General features: G+C 39.6%; 1 protein-coding gene across 1 annotated transcript in view; it reads left to right on the forward strand.

Moving 5' to 3' along the window:
• The window catches only part of LOC127672638 (cytochrome P450 3A9-like), a 203,018-nt gene that overhangs the window by 162,800 nt on the left and 13,271 nt on the right, over positions 1 to 26,947 (forward strand). Inside the window, exons 4-7 of the mRNA XM_052167940.1 lie at positions 19,863 to 19,962; positions 21,337 to 21,450; positions 21,675 to 21,763; positions 26,650 to 26,798. Coding sequence (XP_052023900.1) covers positions 19,863 to 19,962; positions 21,337 to 21,450; positions 21,675 to 21,763; positions 26,650 to 26,798 — 452 coding nt within the window. The remainder of the gene's footprint in view (positions 1 to 19,862; positions 19,963 to 21,336; positions 21,451 to 21,674; positions 21,764 to 26,649; positions 26,799 to 26,947) is intronic.

Below are 26,947 nucleotides of genomic sequence, written 5' to 3' on the forward strand. Positions count from 1 at the left end.
GAGGTAAAGGAATTGAATAAAGTGGTTCAATGACTAAAAGTAGAAGTAGAAACAATGAAGAAAATACAAATACAGGCAAGGCTGGAAATGTAAAAACTAGGAAAGAGGTCATGAATTGCAGATGTAAGCATCACCATGAGAGTACAAGAGACAGAAGAGAGAATCTCAAGTGTAAAATATACCATCGAAGAGATTGACACAACTGTTAAAGAAAATTCAAAACATAAAAAACTCCTAACCCAAAACATCCAGGATATTCAGGACACAATGAATAGATGAAATCTAAGAATGATTGGAATAGAGGCGAACGAAGATTCCCACCTCAAAAGACCTGAAAATATCAACAAAATCATAGAAGAAAACATCCACAACCTGAAGAAAGAGATGGCCATAAATGTTTAAGAAGCCTGTAGAACACCAAATGAATGGGACCAAAAAAGAAAATCTTCTCATTAGCATAATAATCAAAACACTAAATGCACAGAACAAAGAAAGAATAATAAAAGCTGCACAGAAAAAGGGTCAAATAATGTATAAATATAGACCTATCAGAATTACACAAGACTTTTCAACAGAGACACTAAAAGCCAGAAAAACCTTATCAAATGTCATGAAGACTCAAAGAAAACACAAATGCCAGCCCAGGCTACTATACCCAGCAAAAGTCTCAATCAACATACATAGAGTAAACAAAATATTCCAGGACAAAACCAAAATCAAACAGTATCTATCTACCAATTCAGGACTGCAAAAGATTCTAGAAGGAAAACACCAAAACAAGGAGGGTACTTACACCAAAGGAAAAACAAGGAATTAATCATCTCACAACAAAGCCAAAAGGAGCAAACCACATGCACATAATGCCATCTACAAAAAAAAAAAAAAAAACAAGAACTAACAATCATCTGTCTTTAATATCTCTCAATATTAATGGACTCGACTCACCTATAAAAAGACAAAAACTAACAGACTGGCTATACAAACAGGATCCAGCATTCTACTGCCTACAAGAAATATACCTCAATAACAAAGATAGATTCTACCTCAAAGTAAAAGGCTGGAAAAATGTATGCCAAACAAATGGTCCCAAGAAACAAGTTGGAGTTACCAAAATCAGAAATAAAAGGGCAGGCATAACAACAGGAAGGGAGGAAATTCCAAAAATCATCAGATCCTACTACAAAAGCCTAGATGTAATGGATGGTTTTCTTGACAGATGCCACATACCAAAGTTAAATCAAGAGCAGGTAAAGTATCTAAACAGGTCCTAATGCACTTAATCTTAGTCTCTACCTTTAACATATGTATGTGAGTTTCAGCATCGTGTCAAGCCCAGGCACTTACCACATCAGGATAGCTCCAGAGAAGCAACCTACAGGTGCTCCAACCTTCTCTCACAGACACAGATGCTGCTGGTGGACCTGTTCCTTATCATCTATCACCATAGAGCCTGGACAGCAAGGAAACGGCCAACTCTTCTGAGGCTGGACCAACATCCTCATACTCATTTTCTTAGGTTTCCCAGAGACGCGTCTCCCCAAAGCCAGCAGGAAGTACTCCAAGATTACTACTATCCTATTCCTGCTTCACCATTACCTCTTTCTAATTTGTTCTTTTTTAATTAAATCAAAACAGGGGAATGTTAGCATTCTGTTTAAGCTCTACCCCACAATTACCTAACAACACCCAGGTAAGCCTGACCCACAATAAAAGGGGCCACTTGTCTGTCATCTCTCTCTCTCTTGTTCATATTCTTGTCTTCCTGCTCTCACTCTCTCCCCATTCTCCTCCCTGCTCTCTCTCTCTCCACATGCTCATGGCCAGCCTCTACTTCTCTTCTCTTCTCCTCTTCTCTTCTCTTCTCCCCTCCTCTTTTCTTCTCTTCTCTTCTCTTCTCTTCTCTCTGTCTCTCTCTCTGTCTCTCTCTCTCTCTCTCTCTCTCTCTCTCTCTCTCTCTCCGACTTTCTCTGCCTCTACACTCTTGATTCCCTTCCCAATGTCTCCCATACCCTACTACACCTCCACAAAACATATCTGCTCTCTTTATCTTTTTATAAACATATCAGCTAATATTCAAACTATATAAAGAACACAAAAAGCTAACCACCAAAATATCAAACAGAGCTTGTCTGCCAGGAGAGCTCTCACTCCAGTCTCAGAGGTGAGTTCTTCACTGCTCTCCAGTAACTGTCCAATCAAAAAATGAGGTATAGAACTAAACAGAGAATTCATAACAGGGGAATCATGAATGGCTGAGAAACACCTAAAAGAAATACTCAAAGTACTTAGTGATCAGGGAAATCAAAATGACCCTGAGATTTCACCTTACACCAATCAGAATGGCTAAGACAAAAACCTTAGATGACAATCTGCACCTGGGACCTGGGACTGCTCCACAGCCCTCTGTGCATGGGTACCACCAGCAGAGAGCTGGGCTCCTAGGAGTGCTCTGACTCCCAGGCTTAGAGGTAAGATTGCCATTTTCTCTCCAGTGACTGACCAAGGCAGGATTGGCCAGGGGTGCACAAGGCACAGGAACAGTGGAGCAGCTGGGACAGGATCCTTATGGTCTGATCCTTGATCTGAATCTGGGAGCTAAAGCTATTCCACTGCCCTTTGTGCACAGGTTCTGCCAAAAGAGAGCTGGTCTCCCAGGAGAGCTCTCACTCCAGTCTCAGAGGTGAGATCTCCACTGCTCTCCAGTGACTGTCCAAAGTGGGAGAGACTGGGAGAACACAGGGCACCGTAACTGTGGAGCCACTGGAATAGGATGATTTCGGGATCAATCTGAACCCAGAAGAACCTGGGGCTATTTACACAGGTCCTGCCAGAATACAGCTGATCTCCCAGGAGTGCTGAAACAGGCATACAGGCCCACAGGAGGGACAACCTCCAGCCAGAAACAGCAAGACCAACTAGTACCAAAGATAACCAGATGGCAAAAGGCAACTGAACAAACATTACAAACACAAACCAGGGCTATGTGGCATCATCAGAATCCAGTTCTCCCGCCACAACAAGTTCTGGATAGCCTAACACACCAGAAAAGCAAGATTTGGTTTTAAAATCACATCTCATGATGCTGATGGACAACTTTAAGAAGGACAGAAATAACTCCCTTAAAAAATACAGGAGAACACAGGTAAAGAGGTAGCAGAACTTAAAGAGGAACCACAAAAATCCCTTAAAGAATTGCAGGAAAACCAAGAAAAAAATGTAAAAGAATTGACCAAAACCATCCAGGATCTAAAAATGGAAGTAGAAACAATAAAGAAATCACAAAGGGAAACATAATAATCACATAATAACCAAAACACCAAATGCACAAAAAAAGAAAGAATATTAAAAGCAATAAGGGAAAACATATAACATATAAACATGTAACATATAAAGACAGACCTATCAGAATTACACAAGACATCTCAAGAAAGACTATAAAAGCCAGCAGATCCTGGGCAGATGTCACACAGACCCAAAGGGAACATAAATGCCAGCCTAGTCTGCAATAACCAGAAAAACTCTCAATTACTATAGATGAAAAAACCAAGATATTCCATGGCAAAATCAAATTTATGCAATATGTTTCCAAAAATCCAGCCCTTCAAAGGATACCAAATAGAAAACTCCAACAGAAGGAGGAAAACTATACCCTAAAAAAAACCAAGAAAATAATCTTCTTTTAATAAATCAAAAAGAAGATGGCCACATACACATAATTCTACCTCTAACAACAAAAGTAAAAGGAAGCAACAATCACTTTTCCTTAATAACTCTTGATAAAAGTGGACCCAATTTCCCCAATAAAAAGACATAGACTAACAGACTGGATATGTAGACAGGACCCAAAATTTAGCTGCATACAGGAAACCAACCTCAGTGACAAAGAGAGACACTATCTCAGAATTATGAACTTGGAAAAAAACTTTCCAAGCAAATGGTCCCAAAACATAAGCTGGAATGGCCATTCTAATATCGAATAAAATCTGCTTTCAACCTAAAGTTATCAAAAAGGATAAATAAGGATACTTCATAATCATCAAAGGGAAAAATCTACCAAGAAGAACTCACAATTCTAAACATCTATGCTCCAAAGGCAAGGGCACACACATTCATAAAAAAACTTTAATAAACCTCAAAGCACACATTTCACCTCATATCATAATAGCGGGAGACACCCCACTCTCATCAATGGACAGATCAGGGAAAGTCAAACTAAACAGAGAAACAGTGGAACTAACAGAAGTTATGGAACAAATGGGTTTAACATATAGCTATAGAACATTTTATCCTTAAAAAAAAAAAAAAAGAGGCATTCTTCTCAGGACCTCATGGTGCCATCTCCAAAATTGGCAATATAACCAGTGACAAAACATGCCTCAATAGATACAAGAAGATTGAAATAATCTGATGCATCCTATCAATCACCATAGACTAAGGCTGGTCTTCAATAAGAACAAAAACAATAGAGAGCCCACATGCATGTGGAAACTGAAGAAAAATCTACTCAATGATAACTTTGTCAAGGAAAAAATGAAGAAATAAATTAAAGGCTTCTGAGAATTTAGTGAAAATGAAGGCAAAACATAGCCAAAGTTATGGGACAAAATGAAAGAAGTGTTAAGAGGAAAACTCATAGCTCCGAGAGCCTCCAAAAAGAAATGGGAGAGAGCATACAATAACATCTTGACAGCACATCTGAAAGCTCTAGAATAAAAAGAAGTACATACACCCAATGGCAGAAAATAATCAAACTTAGGGCTCAAATCAACCAAGTAGAAACAAACAGATGTATACAAAGAATCAAAAAAAAAAAAAAACAGAAGCTGTTTCTTTGAGAAAATCCACAAGATAGATAAACCCTTAACCAGACTAACCAGAGGACACAGGAACAGTTTCCAAATCAACAAAATCAGAAATGAAAAGGAAGAGATAATAACAGACAACAAGGAAATGCAAAAAATCATCAGATCCTACTATAAAAGCCTATACTAAACAAAACTGGAAAATCTGGATGAAATGAACAATTTTCTAGACAATACCAGGTACCAAAGTTAAATCAGGATCAGATAAACAATCTAAGCAGTCCTGTAACCCCTAAAAAATACAAGCAGTCATTAATAGTCTCCCAACAAAAAAAAGTCTAGGACCAAAGGGTTTAGTGCAAAGTTCTATAAGACCATCAGAGAAAAACCTAATACCAATACTCTCCAAACTATTCCTCAAAATAGAAACAAAAGCATTTCATTTTATGAAGCTAAAATTACTCTGATACCTAAACCACACAAAGACCCAGCAAAGAAAGATAATTTCAAACCAATTTCCCTTATGAGTATCAATGAGAAATACTCAATAAAATTCTTGCAAAGGGAATCCAAGAACACATCAAAACAACTATTCATCATGATCAAGTACACTTCATCCCAGGGAAGAAGGAATGGTTCCATATGCAGAAATCCATCAACATAATCCACTATATAAACAAACTCAAAGAAAAAACACATGATCATTTCATGATATACTGAGAAAACATTTAACAAAATCCAATACCGCTTCACAATAAAAGTCTTGGAAAGATTAGGAATTCAAAGCCCATGCCTAAACATAGTAAAAGCAATATACAGGAAACTAGGAGCCACAATCAAACTAAATAGAGAGAATCTTGAAGCCATCCCACTAAAATCAGGGACTAGACAAGGCTGCCCACTCTCTCTGTACCTATTTAATATAGTACTGAAAGTCCTAGGTAGAGCAAGCAGACAACAAAAGGAGGTCAAACAGATACAAATTGGAAAGAAAGAAGTCAAAATATCACTATTGGCAAATGATATGATAGTATATGTAAGTGATCCCCATAATTCTACCACAGAACTCCTAAACATGATAAACAACTTCATCAAAGTGGCTGGATATAAAATTAACTCAAACAAACAATTGGTATTCCTCTACTCAAAGGATATACAGACTGAGAAAGACAGTAGGGAAACAACCCTTCAAAATAGTCGCAAATTATATAAAATACCTTGGTGTGACTCTAACTAAGCAAGTGAAAGATCCGCATTACAATAACTTCAAGTCTCTGAGGAAAGAAACTGAAGATCTCAGAAGATGGAAAGATTTCACATGCTCATGGACTGGCGGGATTAATATTCTAAAATTGGCCATCTTGCTGAACACAATCTACAGATTTAATGCAATCCCCATCAAATTCCAACTCAATTCTTCATAGAGTCAGAAAGAGCCATTTGCAAATAAATCAGGAATAACAAAAACCCAGGAGAGTGGAAAGTATTCTCAACAATTAAAGAACTTCTGATGGATTCACCATCCCTGACCTCAAGATGTACTACAGAGCAATCAAGAAAAAAACTGTATGGTTTGATACAGAGACAGGCAGATAGATCAAGAGAATATAATTGTAGACCCAGAAATGAACCCACACACCTATGGTCATTTGATCTTTGACAAAGGAGCTTAAACCATCCAGTAGAAAAAAATATAGCATTTCCAACAAATTGTGCTGTTTTGACTGGTGGTTAGCATGTAGAAAAACACAAATTGATTCATTCTTTTTTCCTTGTAAAAAGCTCAAGTTCAAGTGGATCAAGAATCTCAACATAAGACCAGATACACTGAAAGAATTAGAAAAGAACATGTGGAAGAACCTCAAGTACAAGGGCACAGGGGGAAATTTTCCAGAACATAAAACCAGTAGATTATGCTCTAAGATCAAGAATTGACAAATGGGACCTCATAAAATTGCAAGAAACAATGAATTCATGAAATTCTTAGGCAAATGGATGGAGCTGGAGAACATCATACTAAGTGAGGTAACCCAGACTCAAAAGGTGAATCATGGTATGCACTCACTAATAAGTGGTTATTAACCTAGAAAACTGGAATACCCAAAACATAATCCACACATCAAATGAGATACAAGAAGAAAGCAGGAGTGGTCCCTGGTTCTGGAAAGACTCAGTGAAACAGTATTTGGCAAAACCAGAACGGGGAACTGGGAAGGGGTGGGAGGGAGGACAGGGGAAGAGAAGGGGGCTTACGGGACTTTCGGGGAGGGGGTGGGGCTAGAAAAGGGGAAATCATTTGAAATGTAAATAAATTATATCGAATAAAAAAAAGAATGAAAAAAATTGCAAAGCTTCTGTAAGGCAATGGACATTGGCAATAAGACAAAATGGCAACCAACATATTTGTAAAAGATCTTTAGCAATCTTAAATCTGATAGAGGACTTATATCCAATATATACCAAGAACTCGAGAAGCTAGATTCCAGAGAACCAAATATCCCTAGTAAAAACTGAGAATCAGAGCTAAACAAAGAATTCTTCAAATGGCTGAAAAGAACCTAAAAAATGTTCAACATTATTGCTCACCAGGGAAATGCAAATCAAAACAAACCTGAGATTCCACCTCACACCAGTCAGAATGGCTAAGATCAAAACTCAGGTGATAGCAGGTGCTGGCGAGGATGTGGAGAAAGAGGAACACTCCTCCATTGCTGGTGAAATTGCAAGCTGGTACAACCACTCTGGAAACCAGCTTTGGGGTTCCTCAGAAAATTGAGCAAAATACTACTGGAGGACCCTGCTCTACCACTCCTGGACATATACCCAGAGAATTCTCCAGCATGTAATAAGGATACATGCTCCACTATGTTCATAGCTGCCTTGTTTATAATAGCCAAAAGCTGGAAAGAGTCCAGATGTCCCACCACAGAGGAAGAGATACAGAAAATGTGGTACATTTCAACAATGGAGTGCTAGTCAGATATCAAAAACAATGAATTCATGAAATTCTTAGACAAATGGATGAAACTAGAAAATATCATCTTGAATGAGGTAACCCAATCAAAAAAGAACACACATGATATACACTCACTGATAAATGGATATTAGCCAAGAATCTCGAAACAGAGAAAAAGTATGGAGCATAAACTGAAGGAAAGACCATCCAGAGACTGCCCCACCTGTGGATCCATCCCATATAGAGTCACCAAACCCAGACACTATTATGAATGCCAACAAGTGCTTGCTGACAGAAGCCTAATATAGCTGTCTCCTAAGAGGCTTTGCCAGTATGTGATAAATACAGCAGTAGATGCTCTCAGCTAACCATTGGACTGTGCACAGGGTCCCCAACGGCGGAACTTGAGAAAGAACCCAAGGAGCTGAAGGGGTGTGCAGCTCCATAGGTGGAACAACAATATGAACCAACCAGTACCCCCAGAGCTCCCAGGGACTAAAGCACCAACCAAGAGTATACATGGAGGGAACCATTGCTCCTGCCACATATGTAGCAGAGGATGGCCTTCTCAGACATCAATGAAAGGAGAGGCCTTTGGTCCTGTGAATGCTCAATGCCTCAGTATAATGGAATGCCAGGGCAGAGAAGTGGGAGTGGGTGGTTTGGTGAGTAAGGGGAGGGGTGATGGGATAGAGAGTTTTCATAGGGGAAAGGAGGAAAGGAAATAACATTTGAAATGTAAATAATAATAAAAATATATCTAATAAAAAAAAACTCAGGTGATAGTACCGGTTCTGGAGGATGTAGAGAAAGAGGAGCACTCCTCCATTGCTGCTAGGATTGCAAACTGGTACAACCACTCTGCAAATCAATCTGGAGGTTCCTCAGAAAATTGGAAATAGGTCTACCTAAAGACCCAGCTATACTACTATTGGGAATATACCTCAAAAAATGCCCCACCAGGCCACAGAGGCAAGTCTTCCACTATGATCAAAGTGGCCTTGTTTGTGATAGCCAGAAGCTGGAAACAACCCATATGTCCCACAACAAAAGAATGAATACAGAAAATGTGGTTTCTTTACACAATGTAATACTACTCATCTATTAAGAACAATGACATCCTGAGTTTTGTAGGCGAATGTAAGGAACTAGAAAATATCATCCTGAGTAAGATGACTGAGACCCAAAAGGACATGCATGGTATGTACTCACTAATAAGTGGATATCGTCCAAAAACAGTACAGAATACACAAGATAAAGTCTATAGAATTCAAAAAGGTTAACAAAACAAAGTCCTCAAGTGAGGATGTCTCACTCTCACTTGGGAGGGAGAAGAAAGCAATCACAGGAGGGGAGAGGGATGAAGGAACATAAGAAAGAAAGAGGACAGGGAACATGATGAGGTGGGGTAAAAGGACTGAAGCCCCGAAGGCCAGTAGAAAGATTGGAAACAGGCATCCTCAGGATGTAGGATATATGGGGGGAACCCTCCAGAATGTACCAGAGACCTGGGAGGTGATAAACTGTCAGAACTCAAAAGAAGGGACCTTAGATGAAATGCCCTGCAGTGGGAAGAGTGAACTTGTAAAGCCCACCTCCAGCAGAAAGACAGGGCATCAATTGAGAGAGAAGGTTGCCATCCCACAGTCAAAAACTCTGACCCATAATTGTTCCTGTCCGAAAGAACTGCAGGGACAAAAAATGGAGAAGAGCCTGAGGAAAATCAGGGTCAGTGACAGGCCCAAAGTGGGATCCAGGTCAAGGGGAAACCCCAAAGCCTGACACTATTATGGAGGCTATGGAGTGCTCACAAAGAGGGACCTATCATAACTGCCCTCCAAAAGATCCAACAAGCAGCTGAAAGAGTCAGATACAGATATTTGCACCAAACCAATGGACAGAAGCTGCTAACCCTTGTGGTTGAATTAGAGAAAAGCTGAATGAAGCTGAGGAGGAAGGCAACTCTGTAGGAAGACCATCAGTCTCAATTAACCTGGACCCCCAAGATCTCTCAGACACTTGACTACCAACTGGGCAGCATGCGACAGCTGATATGAATCCCCCAACACATATACACCTAACCCTCAAGATAATGGAGGCCCCAGGGAATGGAGAGGTCTGGGGGGAATATTGTCATGGAAACAAGTGGGAGTAGAAGTATGGGATGTGGAATAGTCAGAGGGTGTACCAGGATGGAGATAAAATCTGGAGTAAAAAAAAAAAACATTAAATAAAACTTATAAAAAAACAATTAAAAGGACTGGGTCTAATTCTTTTTCCTTAAATAAGTTGCATAAGCGTAATGCCTATCCAGTAGTAACAAATTTTAATTTTAAATTTTGTATCAATATACAAAGATATATACTAATAAAAATCTTAAACCTGTATCAGTATATAAGCTCTGTACAAGGGTAAGAAAATACAACTTCAATTTTGCATCAAAATATAAAGATTTCTATCAATGTAAGATTATGGCTATAAAATGCTTTGTTTAAAAGTAAATTTAAGGTGCACCCGGAGGCAGACTGGGAGGACACAGCTTGCTCCGGTGGGTCTGGCCCCACAGAGCTTAGGTTCCAGTACTGAGGCCTCTGGCAGGAGCCTTCAGATCTCTGCTTCGGGATCCAGAACAGCCTGGGCTACAACACCACATCTCCAGGACCTGCAAGAGGCCAGAGGGGCACCCAGGAGGCCGACTGGGAGGAGTCAGTGTGCTCTGGTGAGTCCAGCAGGCCCCGGGCAGGAGCCTTCAGGTGTCTGCTTTGGGATCTGAACAGCCTGGGCCACAGCACTAGGTTTCCAGGAAGTGCAAGAGCCTGGTGTGCACCTGGAGGCAGACTGGGAGGACACAGCTTGCTCCGGAGGGTCCGGCCCCACAGAGCTTAGGTTCCAGTCCTGAGGCCTCTGGCAGGAGCCTTCAAATCTCAGCTTCCAGATCCAGAACAACCTGGGCTACAACACCACATCTCCAGGACCTGCAAGAGGCCAGAGGGGCACCCAGAAGTCAGTGTGCTCTGGTGAGTCCAGCAGGCGCCAGGTGTGAGCCTTAAGGTGTCTGCTTTGGGATCTGAACAGTATGGGTCACAGCACCTTGTCTCCAGGCAGTGCAGGAGGTCAGCTGTGCACCAGAGGCCAGCTGGGAAGAGGCAGCTTGCACTGGTGAGTCCAGCATTGACAACAAGACCAACTAACACCAGTGAGAACTAGATGGCAAAAGGCAAAAGCAGGAATGTCACTAACAGAAATCAAGGCAATATGGCAGCATCTGAACCCAATTCTCCTTTAACAACATGTCCTGGATACCCCATCACACCAAAAAAACAAGATTTGGATTTAAAATCACTGGTCATGATGCTGGTACAGGAACACATGAAGGACATACTTAAAGAAATTCAGGAGAAAATGGATCAAAAGTTAGAAGCCCTTACAAGGGAAACACAAAAATCATTGAAAGAAATTCAGGAGAATACAAAAGCCAATAAGGAGGAAAAGCAAAAATCACTTAAAGAACAACAGGAGAACTTTGGTCAACAGTCTGAGGTCATGAAAGAGGAAACACAAAAATCTCTTAAAGAACTACAGGAAAACACAAACAAGCAAGTGAAGGAGCTAAGCAAAACCATCCAGGATCTAAAATCAGAAGTAGAAACAACTAAGAAAACTCAAAGGGAGACAACTTTGGAGATAGAAAACGTTTGGAAGAAATCAGGGGACATAGATGCAAATATCAACAATAGAATAAAAGAGATAGAAGAAAGAATCTCAGATGCTGAAGATACCATAGAAACCATGGACTCAACAGTTAAAGAAAATGCAAAATGCAAAACTTGTAACCCAAAACATTCAGGAAATCCAGGACACAATTAGAAGACCAAACTAAGGATAATAGGCATTGATGAGAGTGAAGATTTACAACTTAAAGGGCCAGCAAATATCTTCAATAAAATTATGGAAGAAAACGTCCGCCCTTGGAGGAGCCCAGAATATTGTGAGTTGGATCCCAGACAATGAACCATTGGAGTTTGAGTTTTGCTTTTGGTTGTGACTGTCCCATGATATGTTTCCATCTTGAAGGAAGAAACCAGCTAGTGTAAGCCCACAGTTAAGAGTTAAATTTTTAAAAGACTTTGAATTTTAAAGATATTGGACATTTTAAAGTGATCGAACTTTTAACATGTAAAGACTGTGGTACTTTTAAAGTAATTTTGATCTTCGGGATGAATAAGAAAGTAAGGGTTGAGACTTAATAGTGATGTGTTTGTGTATCAAGTAGACAAGGGGTCAATTGTACTGGGTGGTTTTGTGTGTCAACTTGACACAGGCTGGAGTTATCACAGAGAAAGGAGCTTCAGTTGGGGAAGTGCCTCCATGAGATCCAGCTGTGGGGCATTTTCTCAGTTAGTGATCAAGTGGGGAGGGCCCCTTGTGGGTGGTACCACTTTGGGCTGGTGATCTTGGGTTCTATAAGAGAGCAGGCTGAGCAAGCCAGGGCAAGCAAGCCAGTAAGAAACATGTCTCCATGGCCTCTGCATCAGCTCCTACTTGAGTTCCAGTCCTGGCTTCCTTTTGTGATGAACAGCAATGCAGAAGTGTAAGCTGAATAAACCCTTTCCTCGCCAAAAAGAAAAAAGAAAAAAAGAAAGAAAAGAAAAGAAAACTTCCCTAACCTAAAGAGAGACGTGCCCATGAATATACAAGTAGCCTACAGAACTCCAAACAGGCTGGACCAAAACAGAAATACCTCCCGTCACATAATAATCAAAACCCCAAATGTACTAAACAAAGAAAGAATATTAAAGGCAGTAAGAGAAAAGGGCCAAGTAACATATAAAGGAAGACCTATCAGAATCACACCAGACTTCTCACCTGAGACTATGAAAGCTAGAAGATCCTGGGCAGATCTCAAGCAGACTCTAAGATAAAAAAAAAAAAAAAAAAAAAAATGCCAGCCAAAACTACTATACCCAGCAAAACTCTCAATCTCCATAGATGGAGAAACTAAGATATTCCATGACAAAACCAAGTTTACCCAATATCTATCCACAAACCCAGCCCTATAAAGGATAATAGGAGGAAAACAGCAATACAAGGAGGAAAACTTCACCCTGGAAAAGCAAGATACTAACCCTCTTTCATCAAACCCAAAAGAAGATAACCAATCAAATTTTAAAAATAACATCAAAAATGACAGGAAGTAATAATCACTATTCATTAATATCTCTTAACATCAGTGGGCTCAATGCCCCAAAAAAAAGACATAGACTAACCGACTGGATACGTAAACAGGACCCTACATTTTGCTGCATACAGGAAACACACCTCAGTATCAAAGACAAACACTACCTTAGAGTAAAAAGCTGGAAGACAATTTTACAAGCAAATGGCCTCAGGAAACAAGCTGGAGTTGCCATTCTAATATCAGATAAAATTGATTTTCAACTCAAAGTCATCAAAAGAGACTCTGAGGTACACTTCTTGCTAGTCAAAGGAAAAATACAAGAAGAAGAACTCTCAATCCTGAACATCTATGCTCCAAATGCAAGGGCACCCTCTTTCATAAAAGAAACTTTACTAAAGCTCAAAGCACACATTGCACCTAACACAATAATTGTGGGTGACTTCAACACTGCACTTTCCTCAATGGACTGATCAGGAAAACAGAAACTGAACAGGGACACTGTGAAACTAATTGAAGCTTTGGACCAATTAGATTTAACACATATATATAGAAGATTCTATCCTAAAACAAAGAATATACCTTTTTCCCAGCACTCCATGGTACCTTCTCCAAAATCAAACATATAATTGCTCACAAGACAGACGTCAACAAATATAAGAAGATCGAACTACCCAGGAGGAGTAGAAGGCAGGAAATCATCAAACTCAGGGCCGAAATCAATCAAGTAGAAACAAAGAGAACCATACAAAAAATCAACAATACCAGGAGCTGGTTCTTTGAGAAAATCAACAAGATAGATAAACCCTTAGCCAGAATGACCAAAGGGCACAGAGAAAGTATCCAAATTAAGAAACTTAGAAATGAAAAGGGAGATATAACAACGGAAACTGAGGAAATCCAAAAAATCATCAGATCCTACTACAAGAGCCTATACTCAACACAACTGGAGAATCTGGAGGAAATGGACAATTTCCTTGACAGATACCAAATACCAAAATTAAATCAGGACCAACTAGACCATCTAAACAGTCCCATAATGCCTAAAGAAATAGAAGGAGTCATAGAAAGTCTTCCAACCAAAAAAAGCACAGGACCAGATGGCTTCAGTGCAGAATTCTACCAGACCTTCAAAGAAGAGTTAACACCAATACTCTTCAAACTATTCCACAAAATAGAAACAGAAGGAACACTACCCAATTCCTTCTACGAAGCCACAATTACGCTGATACCAAAGCCACACAAAGATCCAACAAAGAAAGAGAACTTCAGACCAATTTCCCTTATGAACATCGATGCAAAAATACTCAATAAAATTCTTGCCAACCGAATCCAAGAACACATCAAAACGATCATCCACCATGATCAAGTAGGCTTTATCCCGGGAATGCAGGGTTGGTTCAATATACGGAAATCCATCAATACAATCCACTACATAAACACACTCAAAGAACAAAACCACATGGTCATTTCATTGGATGCTGAAAAAGCATTTGACAAAATTCAGCATCCCTTCATGCTTAAAGTCTTGGAGAGAACAGGAATTCAAGGCCCATACCTAAACATAGTAAAAGCAATATACAGCAAACCGGTAGCCAGCATCAAACTAAATGGAGAGAAACTTGAAGCAATCCCACTGAAATCAGGGACCAGACAAGGCTGCCCCCTTTCTCCTTATCTTTTCAATATTGTACTTGAGGTACTAGCTCGGGCAATTCGACAACATAAGGAGGTCAAAGGGATACAAATTGGAAAGGAAGAAGTCAAACTATCATTATTTGCAGACGACATGATCGTCTACCTAAGTGACCCAAAGAACTCCACTAGAGAGCTCCTACAGCTGATAAACAACTTCAGCAAAGTGGCAGGTTATAAAATCAACTCAAGCAAATCAGTGGCCTTCCTATACTCAAAGGATAAGCAGGCTGAGAAAGAAATTAGGGAAATGACCCCCTTCACAATAGCCACAAACAGTATAAAGTATCTTGGGGTGACTCTTACCAAACATGTGAAAGATCTGTATGACAAGAACTTCAAGACTCTGAAGAAGGAAATGGAAGAAGACCTCAAAAAATGGGAAAACCTCCCATGCTCATGGATCGGCAGAATCAATATAGTTAAAATGGCCATTTTGCCTAAAGCACTATACAGATTCAATGCAATACCCATCAAAATCCCAACTCAATTCTTCACAGAGCTAGAAAGAGCAATTATCAAATTCATCTGGAACAACAAAAAACCCAGGATAGCTAAAACTATTCTCAGCAACAAAAGGAAATCTGGGGGAATCAGTATCCCTGACCTCAAGCAATACTACAGAGCAATAGTGTTAAAAACTGCATGGTATTGGTACAGTGACAGACAGGAGGATCAATGGAACAGGATTGAAGATCCAGAAATGAACCCACACACCTATGGCCACTTGATCCTCGACAAAGAGGCTGAAAACATCCAATGGAAAAAAGATAGCCTTTTCAACAAATGGTGCTGGTTCAACTGGAGGTCAGCATGCAGAAGAATGCGAATTGATCCATCCTTGTCTCCTTGTACTAAGCTCAAATCCAAATGGATCAAGGACCTCCACATAAAGCCAGACACTCTGAAGCTAATAGAAAAAAAACTGGGGAAGACCCTTGAGGACATCGGTACAGGGAGAAAGTTTCTGAACAGAACACCAATAGCGTATGCTCTAAGAGCAAGAATTGACAAATGGGACCTCATAAAATTACAAAGTTTCTGTAAGGCAAAGGACACCATCAAGAGGACAAATCGGCAACCAACAAATTGGGAAAAGATCTTCACCAATCCTACATCAGATAGAGGGCTAATATCCAATATATATAAAGAACTCAAGAAGTTAGACTCCAGAAAACCAAACAACCCTATTAAAAAATGGGGTACAGAGTTAAACAAAGAATTCTCACCTGAAGAACTTCGGATGGCGGAGAAGCATCTTAAAAAATGCTCAACTTCATTAGTCATTAGGGAAATGCAAATCAAAACAACCCTAAGATTTCATCTTACACCAGTCAGAATGGCTAAGATTAAAAATTCAGGAGACAGCAGGTGTTGGAGAGGGTGTGGAGAAAGAGGAACACTCCTCCACTGCTGGTGGGGTTGCAAATTGGTACAACCACTCTGGAAATCAGTCTGGCGGTTCCTCCGAAAACTGGGCACCTTACTTCCAGAAGATCCTGCTATACCACTCCTGGGCATATACCCAGAAGACTCCCCACCATGTAATAAGGATACATGTTCTACTATGTTCATAGCAGCCCTATTTGTAATTGCCAGATGCTGGAAAGAACCCAGGTATCCCTCAACAGAAGAGTGGATGCAAAAAATGTGGTATATCTACACAATGGAGTACTATTCAGCCATTAGAAACAATGAATTCATGAAATTCTTAGGCAAATGGATGGAGCTAGAGAATATCATACTAAGTGAGGTAACCCAGACTCAAAAGGTGAATCATGGTATGCACTCACTAATAAGTGGATATTAACCTAGAAAACTGGAATACCCAAAACATAATCCACACATCAAATGAGGTACAAGAAGAAAGGAGGAGTGGCCCCTGGTTCTGGAAAGACTCAGTGAAACAGTATTCAGCAAAACCAGAACGGGGAAGTGGGAAGGGGTGGGTGGGAGGACAGGGGAAGAGAAGGGGGCTTGCGGGACTTTCGGGGAGTGGGGGGGCTAGAAAAGGGGAAATCATTTGAAATGTAAATAAATTATATCGAATAATAAAAAAAAATGTCTGCTGTGCAAGCATGAAGACATGATTTTGTATCTAAAGGACCCATTTAAAAGGCAAGCATGAGAATGCTTGCCTGTGGTAGCCTTGCTGAAATCAGACAGATCTATGGCCTGCAAGTGTAGTGTAATTGATGAGTTTTAGGTTTAGCAGTAAACCTTACCTCAAAAAATAAAGGTAGAGTTGCTAGAGAGATCACTGGGTGGTTAAGAATGTTTGCCACCCATGTGTAGGACCAAAATTAATTCCTAGCACACTATTGGTTGGTCACAACTGCTTGTACCTTAGGCATCAGGAAATCTTATGCTCTCTTTTACCCTTTATAGAAATAAAATCTGGCTGTTACTGGGCTGTATTCTCTGTCAGTCTGTGAGTCATATATTTATTCCATGTATTCGCAGAAAGCCATCAGATACAGACAGTGCGTGCAGACAAAAGCACAGAGGTCATGAGGATAAACTCCAGTGTCTTCATCCATGCCTGAAACTCAGTGTTTTGGGGTTCATGTCTTTTTGTCTTTAAGATATTACCTTATAGAAAAAAACTTCACAAAATCATGCCTCCTTACATGACCCTCACTAGACTAAGACCTTGTGCTATGAATTGACAATGGCCCTGGCTGGGCTTTGTTCTCAAGAAATGACTATACTCTTCACCCTGATAGATTAGAGGCCTCCCAGTGAATACAACAGGACAAAGACATATCAAACTTCTTGACAGGAGGTGTAATTAACCAAATAAACTTTTTCAGAGTAAAATGTGTTACTTTGAGGAAGGTTTTATATTTTGTTTCTTGTAGCTTACATGTTGTGGCCCCTCCAGCTTGAATGTTAAAATTTCTGTGTTTGTGACTGGTAATGCACAGGGATGATCTCTAAGAACTCAACCTCTCACATTACAGTTATGGAACCTACACACATGGAAATTTTAAGAATTTGGGGATTTCTGACCCAAACCACTGCCTTTCCTGGGCAATATCCTTGCATACCGCAATGTAAGTATTGCTTGTGCTCCTTACCAGTCTTGTGGTTGTCAAAACAAGCTTAGTTTTTGCAATTAGAAATGGTGAATCTCAGCTTCTCAAAACTTGGGTTTTATTTTATATTACTGGTTGGAATTCTTCATTGAGAGATATCAGGGATGGAACCTGAGGAGACCATAGAGGAATGATGCTTTCTGTCTCTTTTAGGCTCTTGTTAGTTACCTTTCTTTACAGCTCAGAAGTATGTGCCAGGCCTCTTACATCAACTAACTACCAAGATGAACTCTCATAGACATTGACTCCACAGGCCAATCTGATCTTGAAAATTACAGCTGTTCTATGGAGACTCCCTTCTCAAGTCTGTCAAGCTCTGTCAAGTTGATAATTAAAACAAACTAGGACAGGAAGTAAAAGGTTAAAGAAAATGCTTAATATGTGTCCCAGGGTTTTATTGCTATGAAGAAACATAATGATCATAACTCTTATAAAGATGATATTTAATTGAGGCTGGCTTACAGTTCAGAGGTTTAGTCTATTATTATCCTGATGGACAGCATGCCAGGATGGAGGCAGAAATGGTGCTGGAGTGGTAGTTAAGAGCTTTACATCTGGATCTGTAGTCAGCAATAATTGAATACCATAGTGCATGGCTTGAGCATATGAGATCTCAAAACCAGTGACCATTTCCTACAAGGCCACACCTACTAGTGGCATGCCCTATGGGCCTAGGGGAACATTTTTCTTTCAAACCAGCAAAACTTGCAATGTTTAGTATAGTTCGGGCATCTCCTCTTTCTGTGTTCACTCTAAACCCTGAGAAATAAGTTCTCTGTCGTTTTCTGCTCACTGCTTTTTTTCACCAGCAATGTGCCTGAGACTTGCACATGCTCTAGATTTAAAGAAGTACTGAGTTTGTTCCATCTTCCAATTTCTCTGGTTTTCTAGGGAGAACTTATGAGGTGAATACAAAGGACATTAAATATGGAGATACACAATGATGCCTGTCCCTGAAATTCTCCTTCATGCTCACTTAGCTCCTGTTTCCTCTTGTGCCTATGAAAGGACTCAGAGTCCTTAAGCATTTAAGGATGACATGTGTAAAAGCAAACACACTTCAGAGAGACATGCTATTCACTGTTGTTCATAGACAAAAGAGGCTATGTTTGTACCATATTGGGAGAAAACTCTGAACAAAGTCAAGGTTCTCATTTCAGGCATCATCTGTATTCTCTCTTCTACTCACTCATATATGTAAGACCTCCTCTCATTGCCAGTGACAAATAATATCATGAGTTCATAAACTTGATTTAGCAAAATTGAAATCATTTGTTCCCCAATTAGATTAGAGCAATCTACTTAAAATAGTAGTCAAGAGAGGAGATGCTTCATCTTGTAAATGTGTCTGCTACCAATACTAACCACCTGCGTTTGATCCTTAAAACCCAGGTGGTGGGAGGACAGAATTAACTACCAAATGTGGTCTTCTATTCTACACACACACATACACACACACAGTCAATATAAAAATAATAATGGTGTCTTTTCATTTCTTTTCTCTTCCCAGGGATTTTGGGAGTTTGATAGACAATGCCATAAAAAATATGGGGAAATATGGGGGTAAGCATTCTGGAAACATCCAGTGGTTTACTTGAAATAAGTATATACCTCATTTCCTGAAAGACAACTGTAGGTGATAATCTCTTAAAATGAAGACTTGATTGTATTTTAGAGGTTTTTACTACCACCAGTCCCAAATGTCTCCAGATATCATGGTTCACAGACTGAATTAGTCTGAGAAAGTTGTGCATTTTGACTTTTCTCTTAGACTTGATGGTCCAAGTATGGATCACCTGATTTTTCTGCCCAGCATCTGGCTATTCAGTTCAATATTCATGAATGTGACACCGATATTAGCAAATGTTCCCATTTATTTCTAATTATGATCTCTTTGTAGAACTACTTTGTGCTTACCCCTCCCTGCATGAGCTACATTATACTTCATTTCATGAGACTTCTTTGATTTGGGGTTAGAATTTCTAACTTGAACTAGGACCTGCTCATATAGTTGTGTATTGCATGATTTGGCTTGTGAGACTTGTAACATCTGAATCAACATCTGCATTCTTGGGCATGACTGCAGCTATAAAATCTAGATAGTTGTTTAAATACTCTCTAATTTCCCAATGCAGGTTTTATGAGGGCCGACAACCTATTTTGGCTATAATGAATCCAGAGATAATAAAAACAGTGCTGGTGAAGGAATGTTATTCTACCTTCACAAACCGTCGGGTAGGCACCAGTTTTTAAATCATTTCAATATTTATTCATATATTTATGCACTGGAGGTGTTTGTGTGTGTTTGTGTGTTTATGTGTGTTTGTGTGTGTTAGATGTGTAGTGTATGACAGATGTGTATAGATGTCCCTGACCAACTCATGTAAGGAAGCCAGAGAAGGAAGTCAATTACCCAGTTCTTTTGCTCACTCATTCCTTTAAGATGGAGTCTTTCATTGAACTTGAAGTTAACCTGGCAGGCAGAAGCCCCCAGCATATCCCTGTCTCTGCCCATCCCACAGCTGGGGTTACAGGCACACCTGGCCATGAACAGCTTTTGAAGCTTGTGCTTGGGATTTGATCATACACAGCAAGCACTTTAATCACTGAGCTATCTCTCCAGTGCCACATTTATGCATTAGCTTTTTATCATGAAGTAATTATGCCTTCATAGGTAACTGGGCACAAAAGTACAAGAAGTTTTCATTTGCCTTCTCCCATTTTATCCAATAGTAATATCTGTAACTTAGTATGTATCTGTAACAGCTAATAGAATCCATACATATTATTCAGTTATCATCTATTTTTTTGCCCTTATTGTGTAATGCCATACAGAATTAATACATATGTATCTATCTGAATAACCAACAGCTAAGACTGTTCCTTCAACATTGATAAGGCTTCCTCTTGCTAGTCTGATAAAGTAACCATTTAAAGATTCTTCTTAATAGAAATCTATCTTCATTTACTCCCCCTTATTAGCATATTTTAATATACAAAATAATGGGTTTTCTAATGACATTTCTTACTGTATATAATGTACTTTTTCAATTTTTTATTAAATTATTTTATTTATTTACATTACAAATGTTACTCCCCACCTTGTCCCCACTCTCAGAGTTCTTCATCTAATCCCCCTCCCCTTTAACTCTGAGAGAGTTCTCCCCCATGCACCCAGCCAACACACACACACACAAACCCACACACATACACACTCCCACATCACACCCACCCCTATTATCCCCCTTGGGTGATCAACTTTCTGCAGGATTAGGCACATCCTCTCCCACTGAGGCCAGACAAGGCAGTCCTCTGCTACATATGTGCTAGGTGACACAGACAAGCCCATGTATGCTCTCTGGCTGGTGGCTTAGTCTCTGGCAGCTCTGAGGAGTCTGGGTTGTTGATTATGCTTCTCTTCCTGTAAGTTTGCCATCCTCCCCCAACACCTTCAAATTTTCCCTTAACTCTTCCATTGCGATCCCTCATCTCAGTCCAATGGTTGACTATACAGTCATAAATATTTTTAAATAAATGATACCTGTGTTTTTACACCTGTGGAATTTTCAGACCTGTATATGGCAATATCTCTTTTACTTTGGATTCTAGAGCTTTGGTCCAGTGGGAATTTTGAAAAAAGCTATAACCGTATCTGAGAATGAAGAATGGAAGAGATTAAGAACATTGCTGTCTCCAACCTTCACCAGCGGGAAGCTCAAGGAGGTAATGGTGTAATAAGCGTTTCATTGAAAAATGGAAGTACAGATCTGGGAGCAAGTAAAATAGAGGATCACAGCCCTTTTCCAATCAGTGTCCTCTGAACTGAAACCTCCTAACAATGGCCTTTTGTGTTAATATGATTTCTTGATTCATCCTTGGGAAGGCTATGTCCACTGGGAATTGAGTTGCCTCATATCACACCAGATGTTATTTTGTTTTACATGTAGATGTTCCCCATCATTAACCAGTATGCAGATTTGCTGGTGAAAAATGTGAAGCACGAAGCAGAAAAAGACAATCCCATCACTATGAAAGAGTAAGTACCAGCACAGCATTAATTTTCTATTGATCTGACAAAATACTCCAACAAAAACAACTAGGAGATAAAGGCTTTATTTTGGCTTAAATTTCCAGCGAGATAAAGTCCCTCATAGAAAGAAGACATGTTGGCAGGGCAGGGCAGGAAACAGGAATCCCAGCCTATAAAGGCTCAAGATCTAGCTGTAGCAATCTACTTCCTCTAAAGAGGCTCTACCTCCTAAAGTTTAGAACTTTCCCATAGAGTACTATGAACTCGGAAACAAGGGTTCAAACATGTGAGCCCATAAGAGACATTGTTGTATTCAAATCACAATAGTTGTTAGTAGATATCATAAATGCCTGCTGGGATTCTAGACTTCACATTGTTAAGTCACTTCAGGAACCAAAAAGAAGTGAGGTTATGGTGTTACAGTTTATTACAACAACTTGGGCTTCTGCTGGGGCTAAGACCTGAGGAAGCTGGAGATTTTCCTGCGACAGTGTTATGACTGTAGTAGTCCATCCAAAAAAGGGTATCTCCCAGGAGAAATTAGGATAATGCCTTTGTTTGGGTTTTATGGCTTTGAAGAGACACCATGACCATGGTAGCTCTTATAAAAAAACATTTAACTGGAGCTGACTGACAATCTTGGAAGTTTAGTCTGTTATCATCATGGTGGGAAGCATGCTAGAGTCCAGACACACATGGTGCTACAGAGCTCTATATCTTGATCAGAAGGCAGAAGAAGGGGATTGCCCCTATTTGGCATGGCTTTAGCATACATAAGACTTCAAAGCCCAACTCTACTTTAACACACTTCCTCCAACAATACCGTTCCTCCTAATAGTGCCACTCCCTATGGACCAAGCATTCATACACATAAGTCTATAGGGGTCATACCTATGCAAACCACCACAGGTAGCTATATATAAAAGGATGTCACTTCTTTTTTTTTATTTGATATAATTTATTTACATTTCAAATGATTTCCCCTTTTCTACACCCCCCCACTTTCCGAAAGTCCCGTAAGCCCCCTTCTCTTCCCCTGTCCTCCCACCCACCCCTTCCCACTTCCCCGTTCTGGTTTTGCCGAATACTGTTTCACTGAGTCTTTCCAGAACCAGGGACTGCTCCTCCTTTCTTCTTGTATCTCATTTGATGTGTGGATTATGTTTGGGGTATTCCAGTTTTCTAGGTTAATAACCACTTATTAGTGAGTGCATACCATGATTCACCTTTTGAGTCTGGGTTACCTCACTTAGTATGATGTTCTCTAGCTCCATCCATTTGCCTAAGAATTTCATGAATTCGTTGTTTCTAATGGCTGAATAGTACTCCATTGTGTAGATATACCACAGTTTTTGCATCCACTCGTCTGTTGAGGGATACCTGGGTTCTTTCCAGCATCTGGCAATTATAAATAGGGCTGCTATGAACATAGTAGAGCATGTATCCTTATTGAATGGTGGGGAATCCTCTGGGTATATGCCCAGGAGTGGTATAGCAGGATCTTCTGGAAGTGAGGTGCCCAGTTTTCGGAGGAACCGCCAGACTGATTTCCAGAGTGGTTGTACCAATTTGCAAGCCCACCAGCAGTGGAGGAGTGTTCCTCTTTCTCCACACCCTCTCCAACACCTGCTGTCTCCTGAATTTTTAATCTTAGCCATTCTGACTGGTGTAAGATGAAATCTTAGTGTTGTTTTGATTTGCATTTCCCTAATAACTAATGAAGTTGAGCATTTTTTAAGATGCTTCTCTGCCATCCGAAGTTCTTCAGGTGAGAATTCTTTGTTTAACTCTGTACCCCATTTTTAATAGGGTTGTTTGGTTTTCTGGAGTCTAACTCCTTGAGTTCTTTATATATATTGGATATTAGCCCTCTATCTGATGTAGGATTGGTGAAGATCTTTTCCCAATTTGTTGGTTGCCGATCTGTCCTCTTAATGGTGTCCTTTGCCTTACAGAAACTCTGTAACCTTATGAGGTCCCATTTGTCAATTCTTGCTCTTAGAGCATATGCTATTGGTGTTTTGTTCAGAAACTTTCTCCCTGTACCGATGTAGTCAAGGGTCTTCCCCAGTTTCTTTTCTATTAGCTTCAGAGTGTCTGGCTTTATGTGGAGGTCCTTGATCCATTTGGAGTTGAGCTTAGTACAAGGAGACAAGGATGGATCAATTCATAAACAAACTCAAAGAGCAAAACCACATGGTCATTTCATTGGATGCTGAAAAAGCATTTGACAAAATTCAGCATCCTTTCATGCTTAAAGTCTTGGAGAGAACAGGAACTCAAGGCCCATACCCAAACATAGTAAAAGCAATATACAGCAAACCGGTAGCCAGCATCAAACTAAACAGAGAGAAACTTGAAGCAATCCCACTGAAATCAGGGACCAGACAAGGCTGCCCCCTTTCTCCTTATCTTTTCAATATTGTACTTGAGGTACTAGCTCGGGCAATTCGACAACATAAGGAGGTCAAAGGGATACAAATTGGAAAGGAGGAAGTCAAACTATCATTATTTGCAGACGACATGATAGTCTACCTAAGTGACCCAAAAAACTCCACTAGAGAGCTCCTACAGCTGATAAACAACTTCAGCAAAGTGGCAGGTTATAAAATCAACTCAAGCAAATCAGTGGCCTTCCTATACTCAAAGGATAAGAAGGCTGAGAAAGAAATTAGGGAAATGACCCCCTTCACAATAGCCACAAACAATATAAAGTATCTTGGGGTGACTCTTACCAAACATGTGAAAGATCTGTATGACAAGAACTTCAAGACTCTGAAGAAGGAAATGGAAGAAGACCTCAAAAAATGGGAAAACCTCCCATGCTCATGGATCGGTAGAATCAATATAGTTAAAATGGCCATTTTGCCAAAAGCAATATACAGATTCAATGCAATACCCATCAAAATCCCAACTCAATTCTTCACAGAGTTAGAAAGAGCAATTATCAAATTCATCTGGAACAACAAAAAACCCAGGATAGCTAAAACTATTCGCAGCAACAAAAGAAAATCTGGGGGAATCAGTATCCCTGACCTCAAGCAATACTACAGAGCAATAGTGTTAAAAACTGCATGGTATTGGTACAGTGACAGGCAGGAGGATCAATGGAACAGGATTGAAGATCCGGAAATGAACCCACACAACTATGGCCACTTGATCCTCGACAAAGAGGCTGAAAACATCCAATGGAAAAAAGATAGGATGTCACTTCTTTATATCAGAGCTGTGATTACTCTATCAGTTGTTATTTTGGAGATTCTAGAAAACAAAATTAATAGTTTAGAAAGAAGGATCATGTTTTAAAACACAATTGTTAGTGTAGATTTCATGAAAATAACAGCAAAGAAAGCATTCTTTGACATATTAAAACATTGTGTGTGCACCAGAGAAGTGAAAATATAGAACATAAAGCAATTTGTATCTCATCTTTGACTTATGAAGAATATCAGTAAATCTTCTCTAGGATCAGCAAGATGGCTATGTGAGTAAAGGAGATTACCACCAAGACTGAGGACCTGTGTTTGATCCCCAGAATCTACAAAGGGAAGGAGAGAATTGATCCCCACAAGTTTTCCTCTACACGCGTGCCATAGAGCCAGTGTGGCTACTCAAATACATATATATGCATACACAGACACTCCACAGAAGAGATACACATATCTGCAATATGCACCCATACTCAATAAATGAAAGAGTAACTATACTGCTATTTCTTTCTTATTCTATTTTTAAAGAGGGAAGTCCATGTAAGGCTGTGGGCTTTGTAATCAGATCATTTTCTTAAATGAACTCTGACTTTTGAGTAATTCAGAAACACTAACATAACTTTCAACCCTTCTAGCAAATGAGGAATGTGTGTGCACAAAAGTAGAGGTTTTCTCTAATGCATGTAGAGAGAATTTTTCTGTCTTACCAAGAATGATATTGGTTTTCACAACTTACAGTAATACTTCTGCCATCTAGGTAATAGAAGTCCCCAAGGGATGAAGAATAGCAGATCTATCAGTACATTGAGAATGGCATATGATCTAGAGAATTAGTAAAAATCCTTGACTGTTGTACTGAAGACAATTATATCAGTGATGCACATGTACCTGATAGAACAAGCCTAGGGGACTAAGCAAGGGAAAATTGTATCAGGTACATGTGCATGTACCCATCCTGGTGAGGCATGGCACCTCCACATCATTCATCTATCTACACTTCACTCACATTGAAGCAGTTTGTCTGAATATAGGTTCCACTTTTCCTATGAATCCTAAATCCATGTCTCTTTTTGTCTATTCTAATCCACATCTATTTCTGTGATAAAATATACTGAATTTAAAACAAAAGTTATGAGGGAAAGAGTTCATAATATCTCAGAGTTCTAGGTTTCAGTCAATCATTACAGGGAAGCTAAGGTGGGAACTTGAAGCTCCACAAGTCACATCTGCAGTCAAGAAGAGAGCTAAATAAATAGATACAGATGAGCTCAATTTGCTATTTCTATTCCCATGCAGTCAGGGACCCAAAGCAAGAAAAAGGCGCTTACCAAAGTACACTGGATCTTTCCACATTAATTACGACAAATACCTCACAGATATGCCCACATGTCAACTTGTTGTAATAACTCACTGAGAATCTCTTCCCAAACAATTGGAGATTGTATCAAGTTGACAACTAAAATCGACCCTCATAGTGTCTCTGTCACAACTCAACATGAGAACAGTGTAAACACTGTCAAAAGATAAAATACATATGAAAAATATAATATAGGCCTAGATTGACCACAGCAGGGATTCTGACAGTGTCTCCTTCCCTTGGCTTGTGAATTTATTTGCATTTGATTCATTATGTTAGTAGGAATAGGAGGAGGTGTAGATGTTAATTTTCACTTCTCTCTTCAGCATCTTTGGGGCCTACAGCATGGATGTGATAACAAGCACATCATTTGGAGTAAACGTTGATTCCCTCAACAACCCACAGAATCCCTTTGTACAAAAAGTGAAGAAACTCTTAAAATTTAATTTCTTGGACCCATTCTTCCTTTCAGTGAGTAAGTGGACTAACATTTCATTATTTACTAATTTTTTCATTTATTTTCCAACAGTTTTATACATTTTTTGTATATGAGTACACTAGGTGTCTTCAGACACACCAGAAGAATGCAGCAGATCCGATAACAAATGGTTGTGAGCCACCATG

The sequence above is a fragment of the Apodemus sylvaticus genome, chromosome 22 (genome assembly GCF_947179515.1).
Source record: "Apodemus sylvaticus chromosome 22, mApoSyl1.1, whole genome shotgun sequence".
Taxonomy (NCBI): domain Eukaryota; kingdom Metazoa; phylum Chordata; class Mammalia; order Rodentia; family Muridae; genus Apodemus; species Apodemus sylvaticus.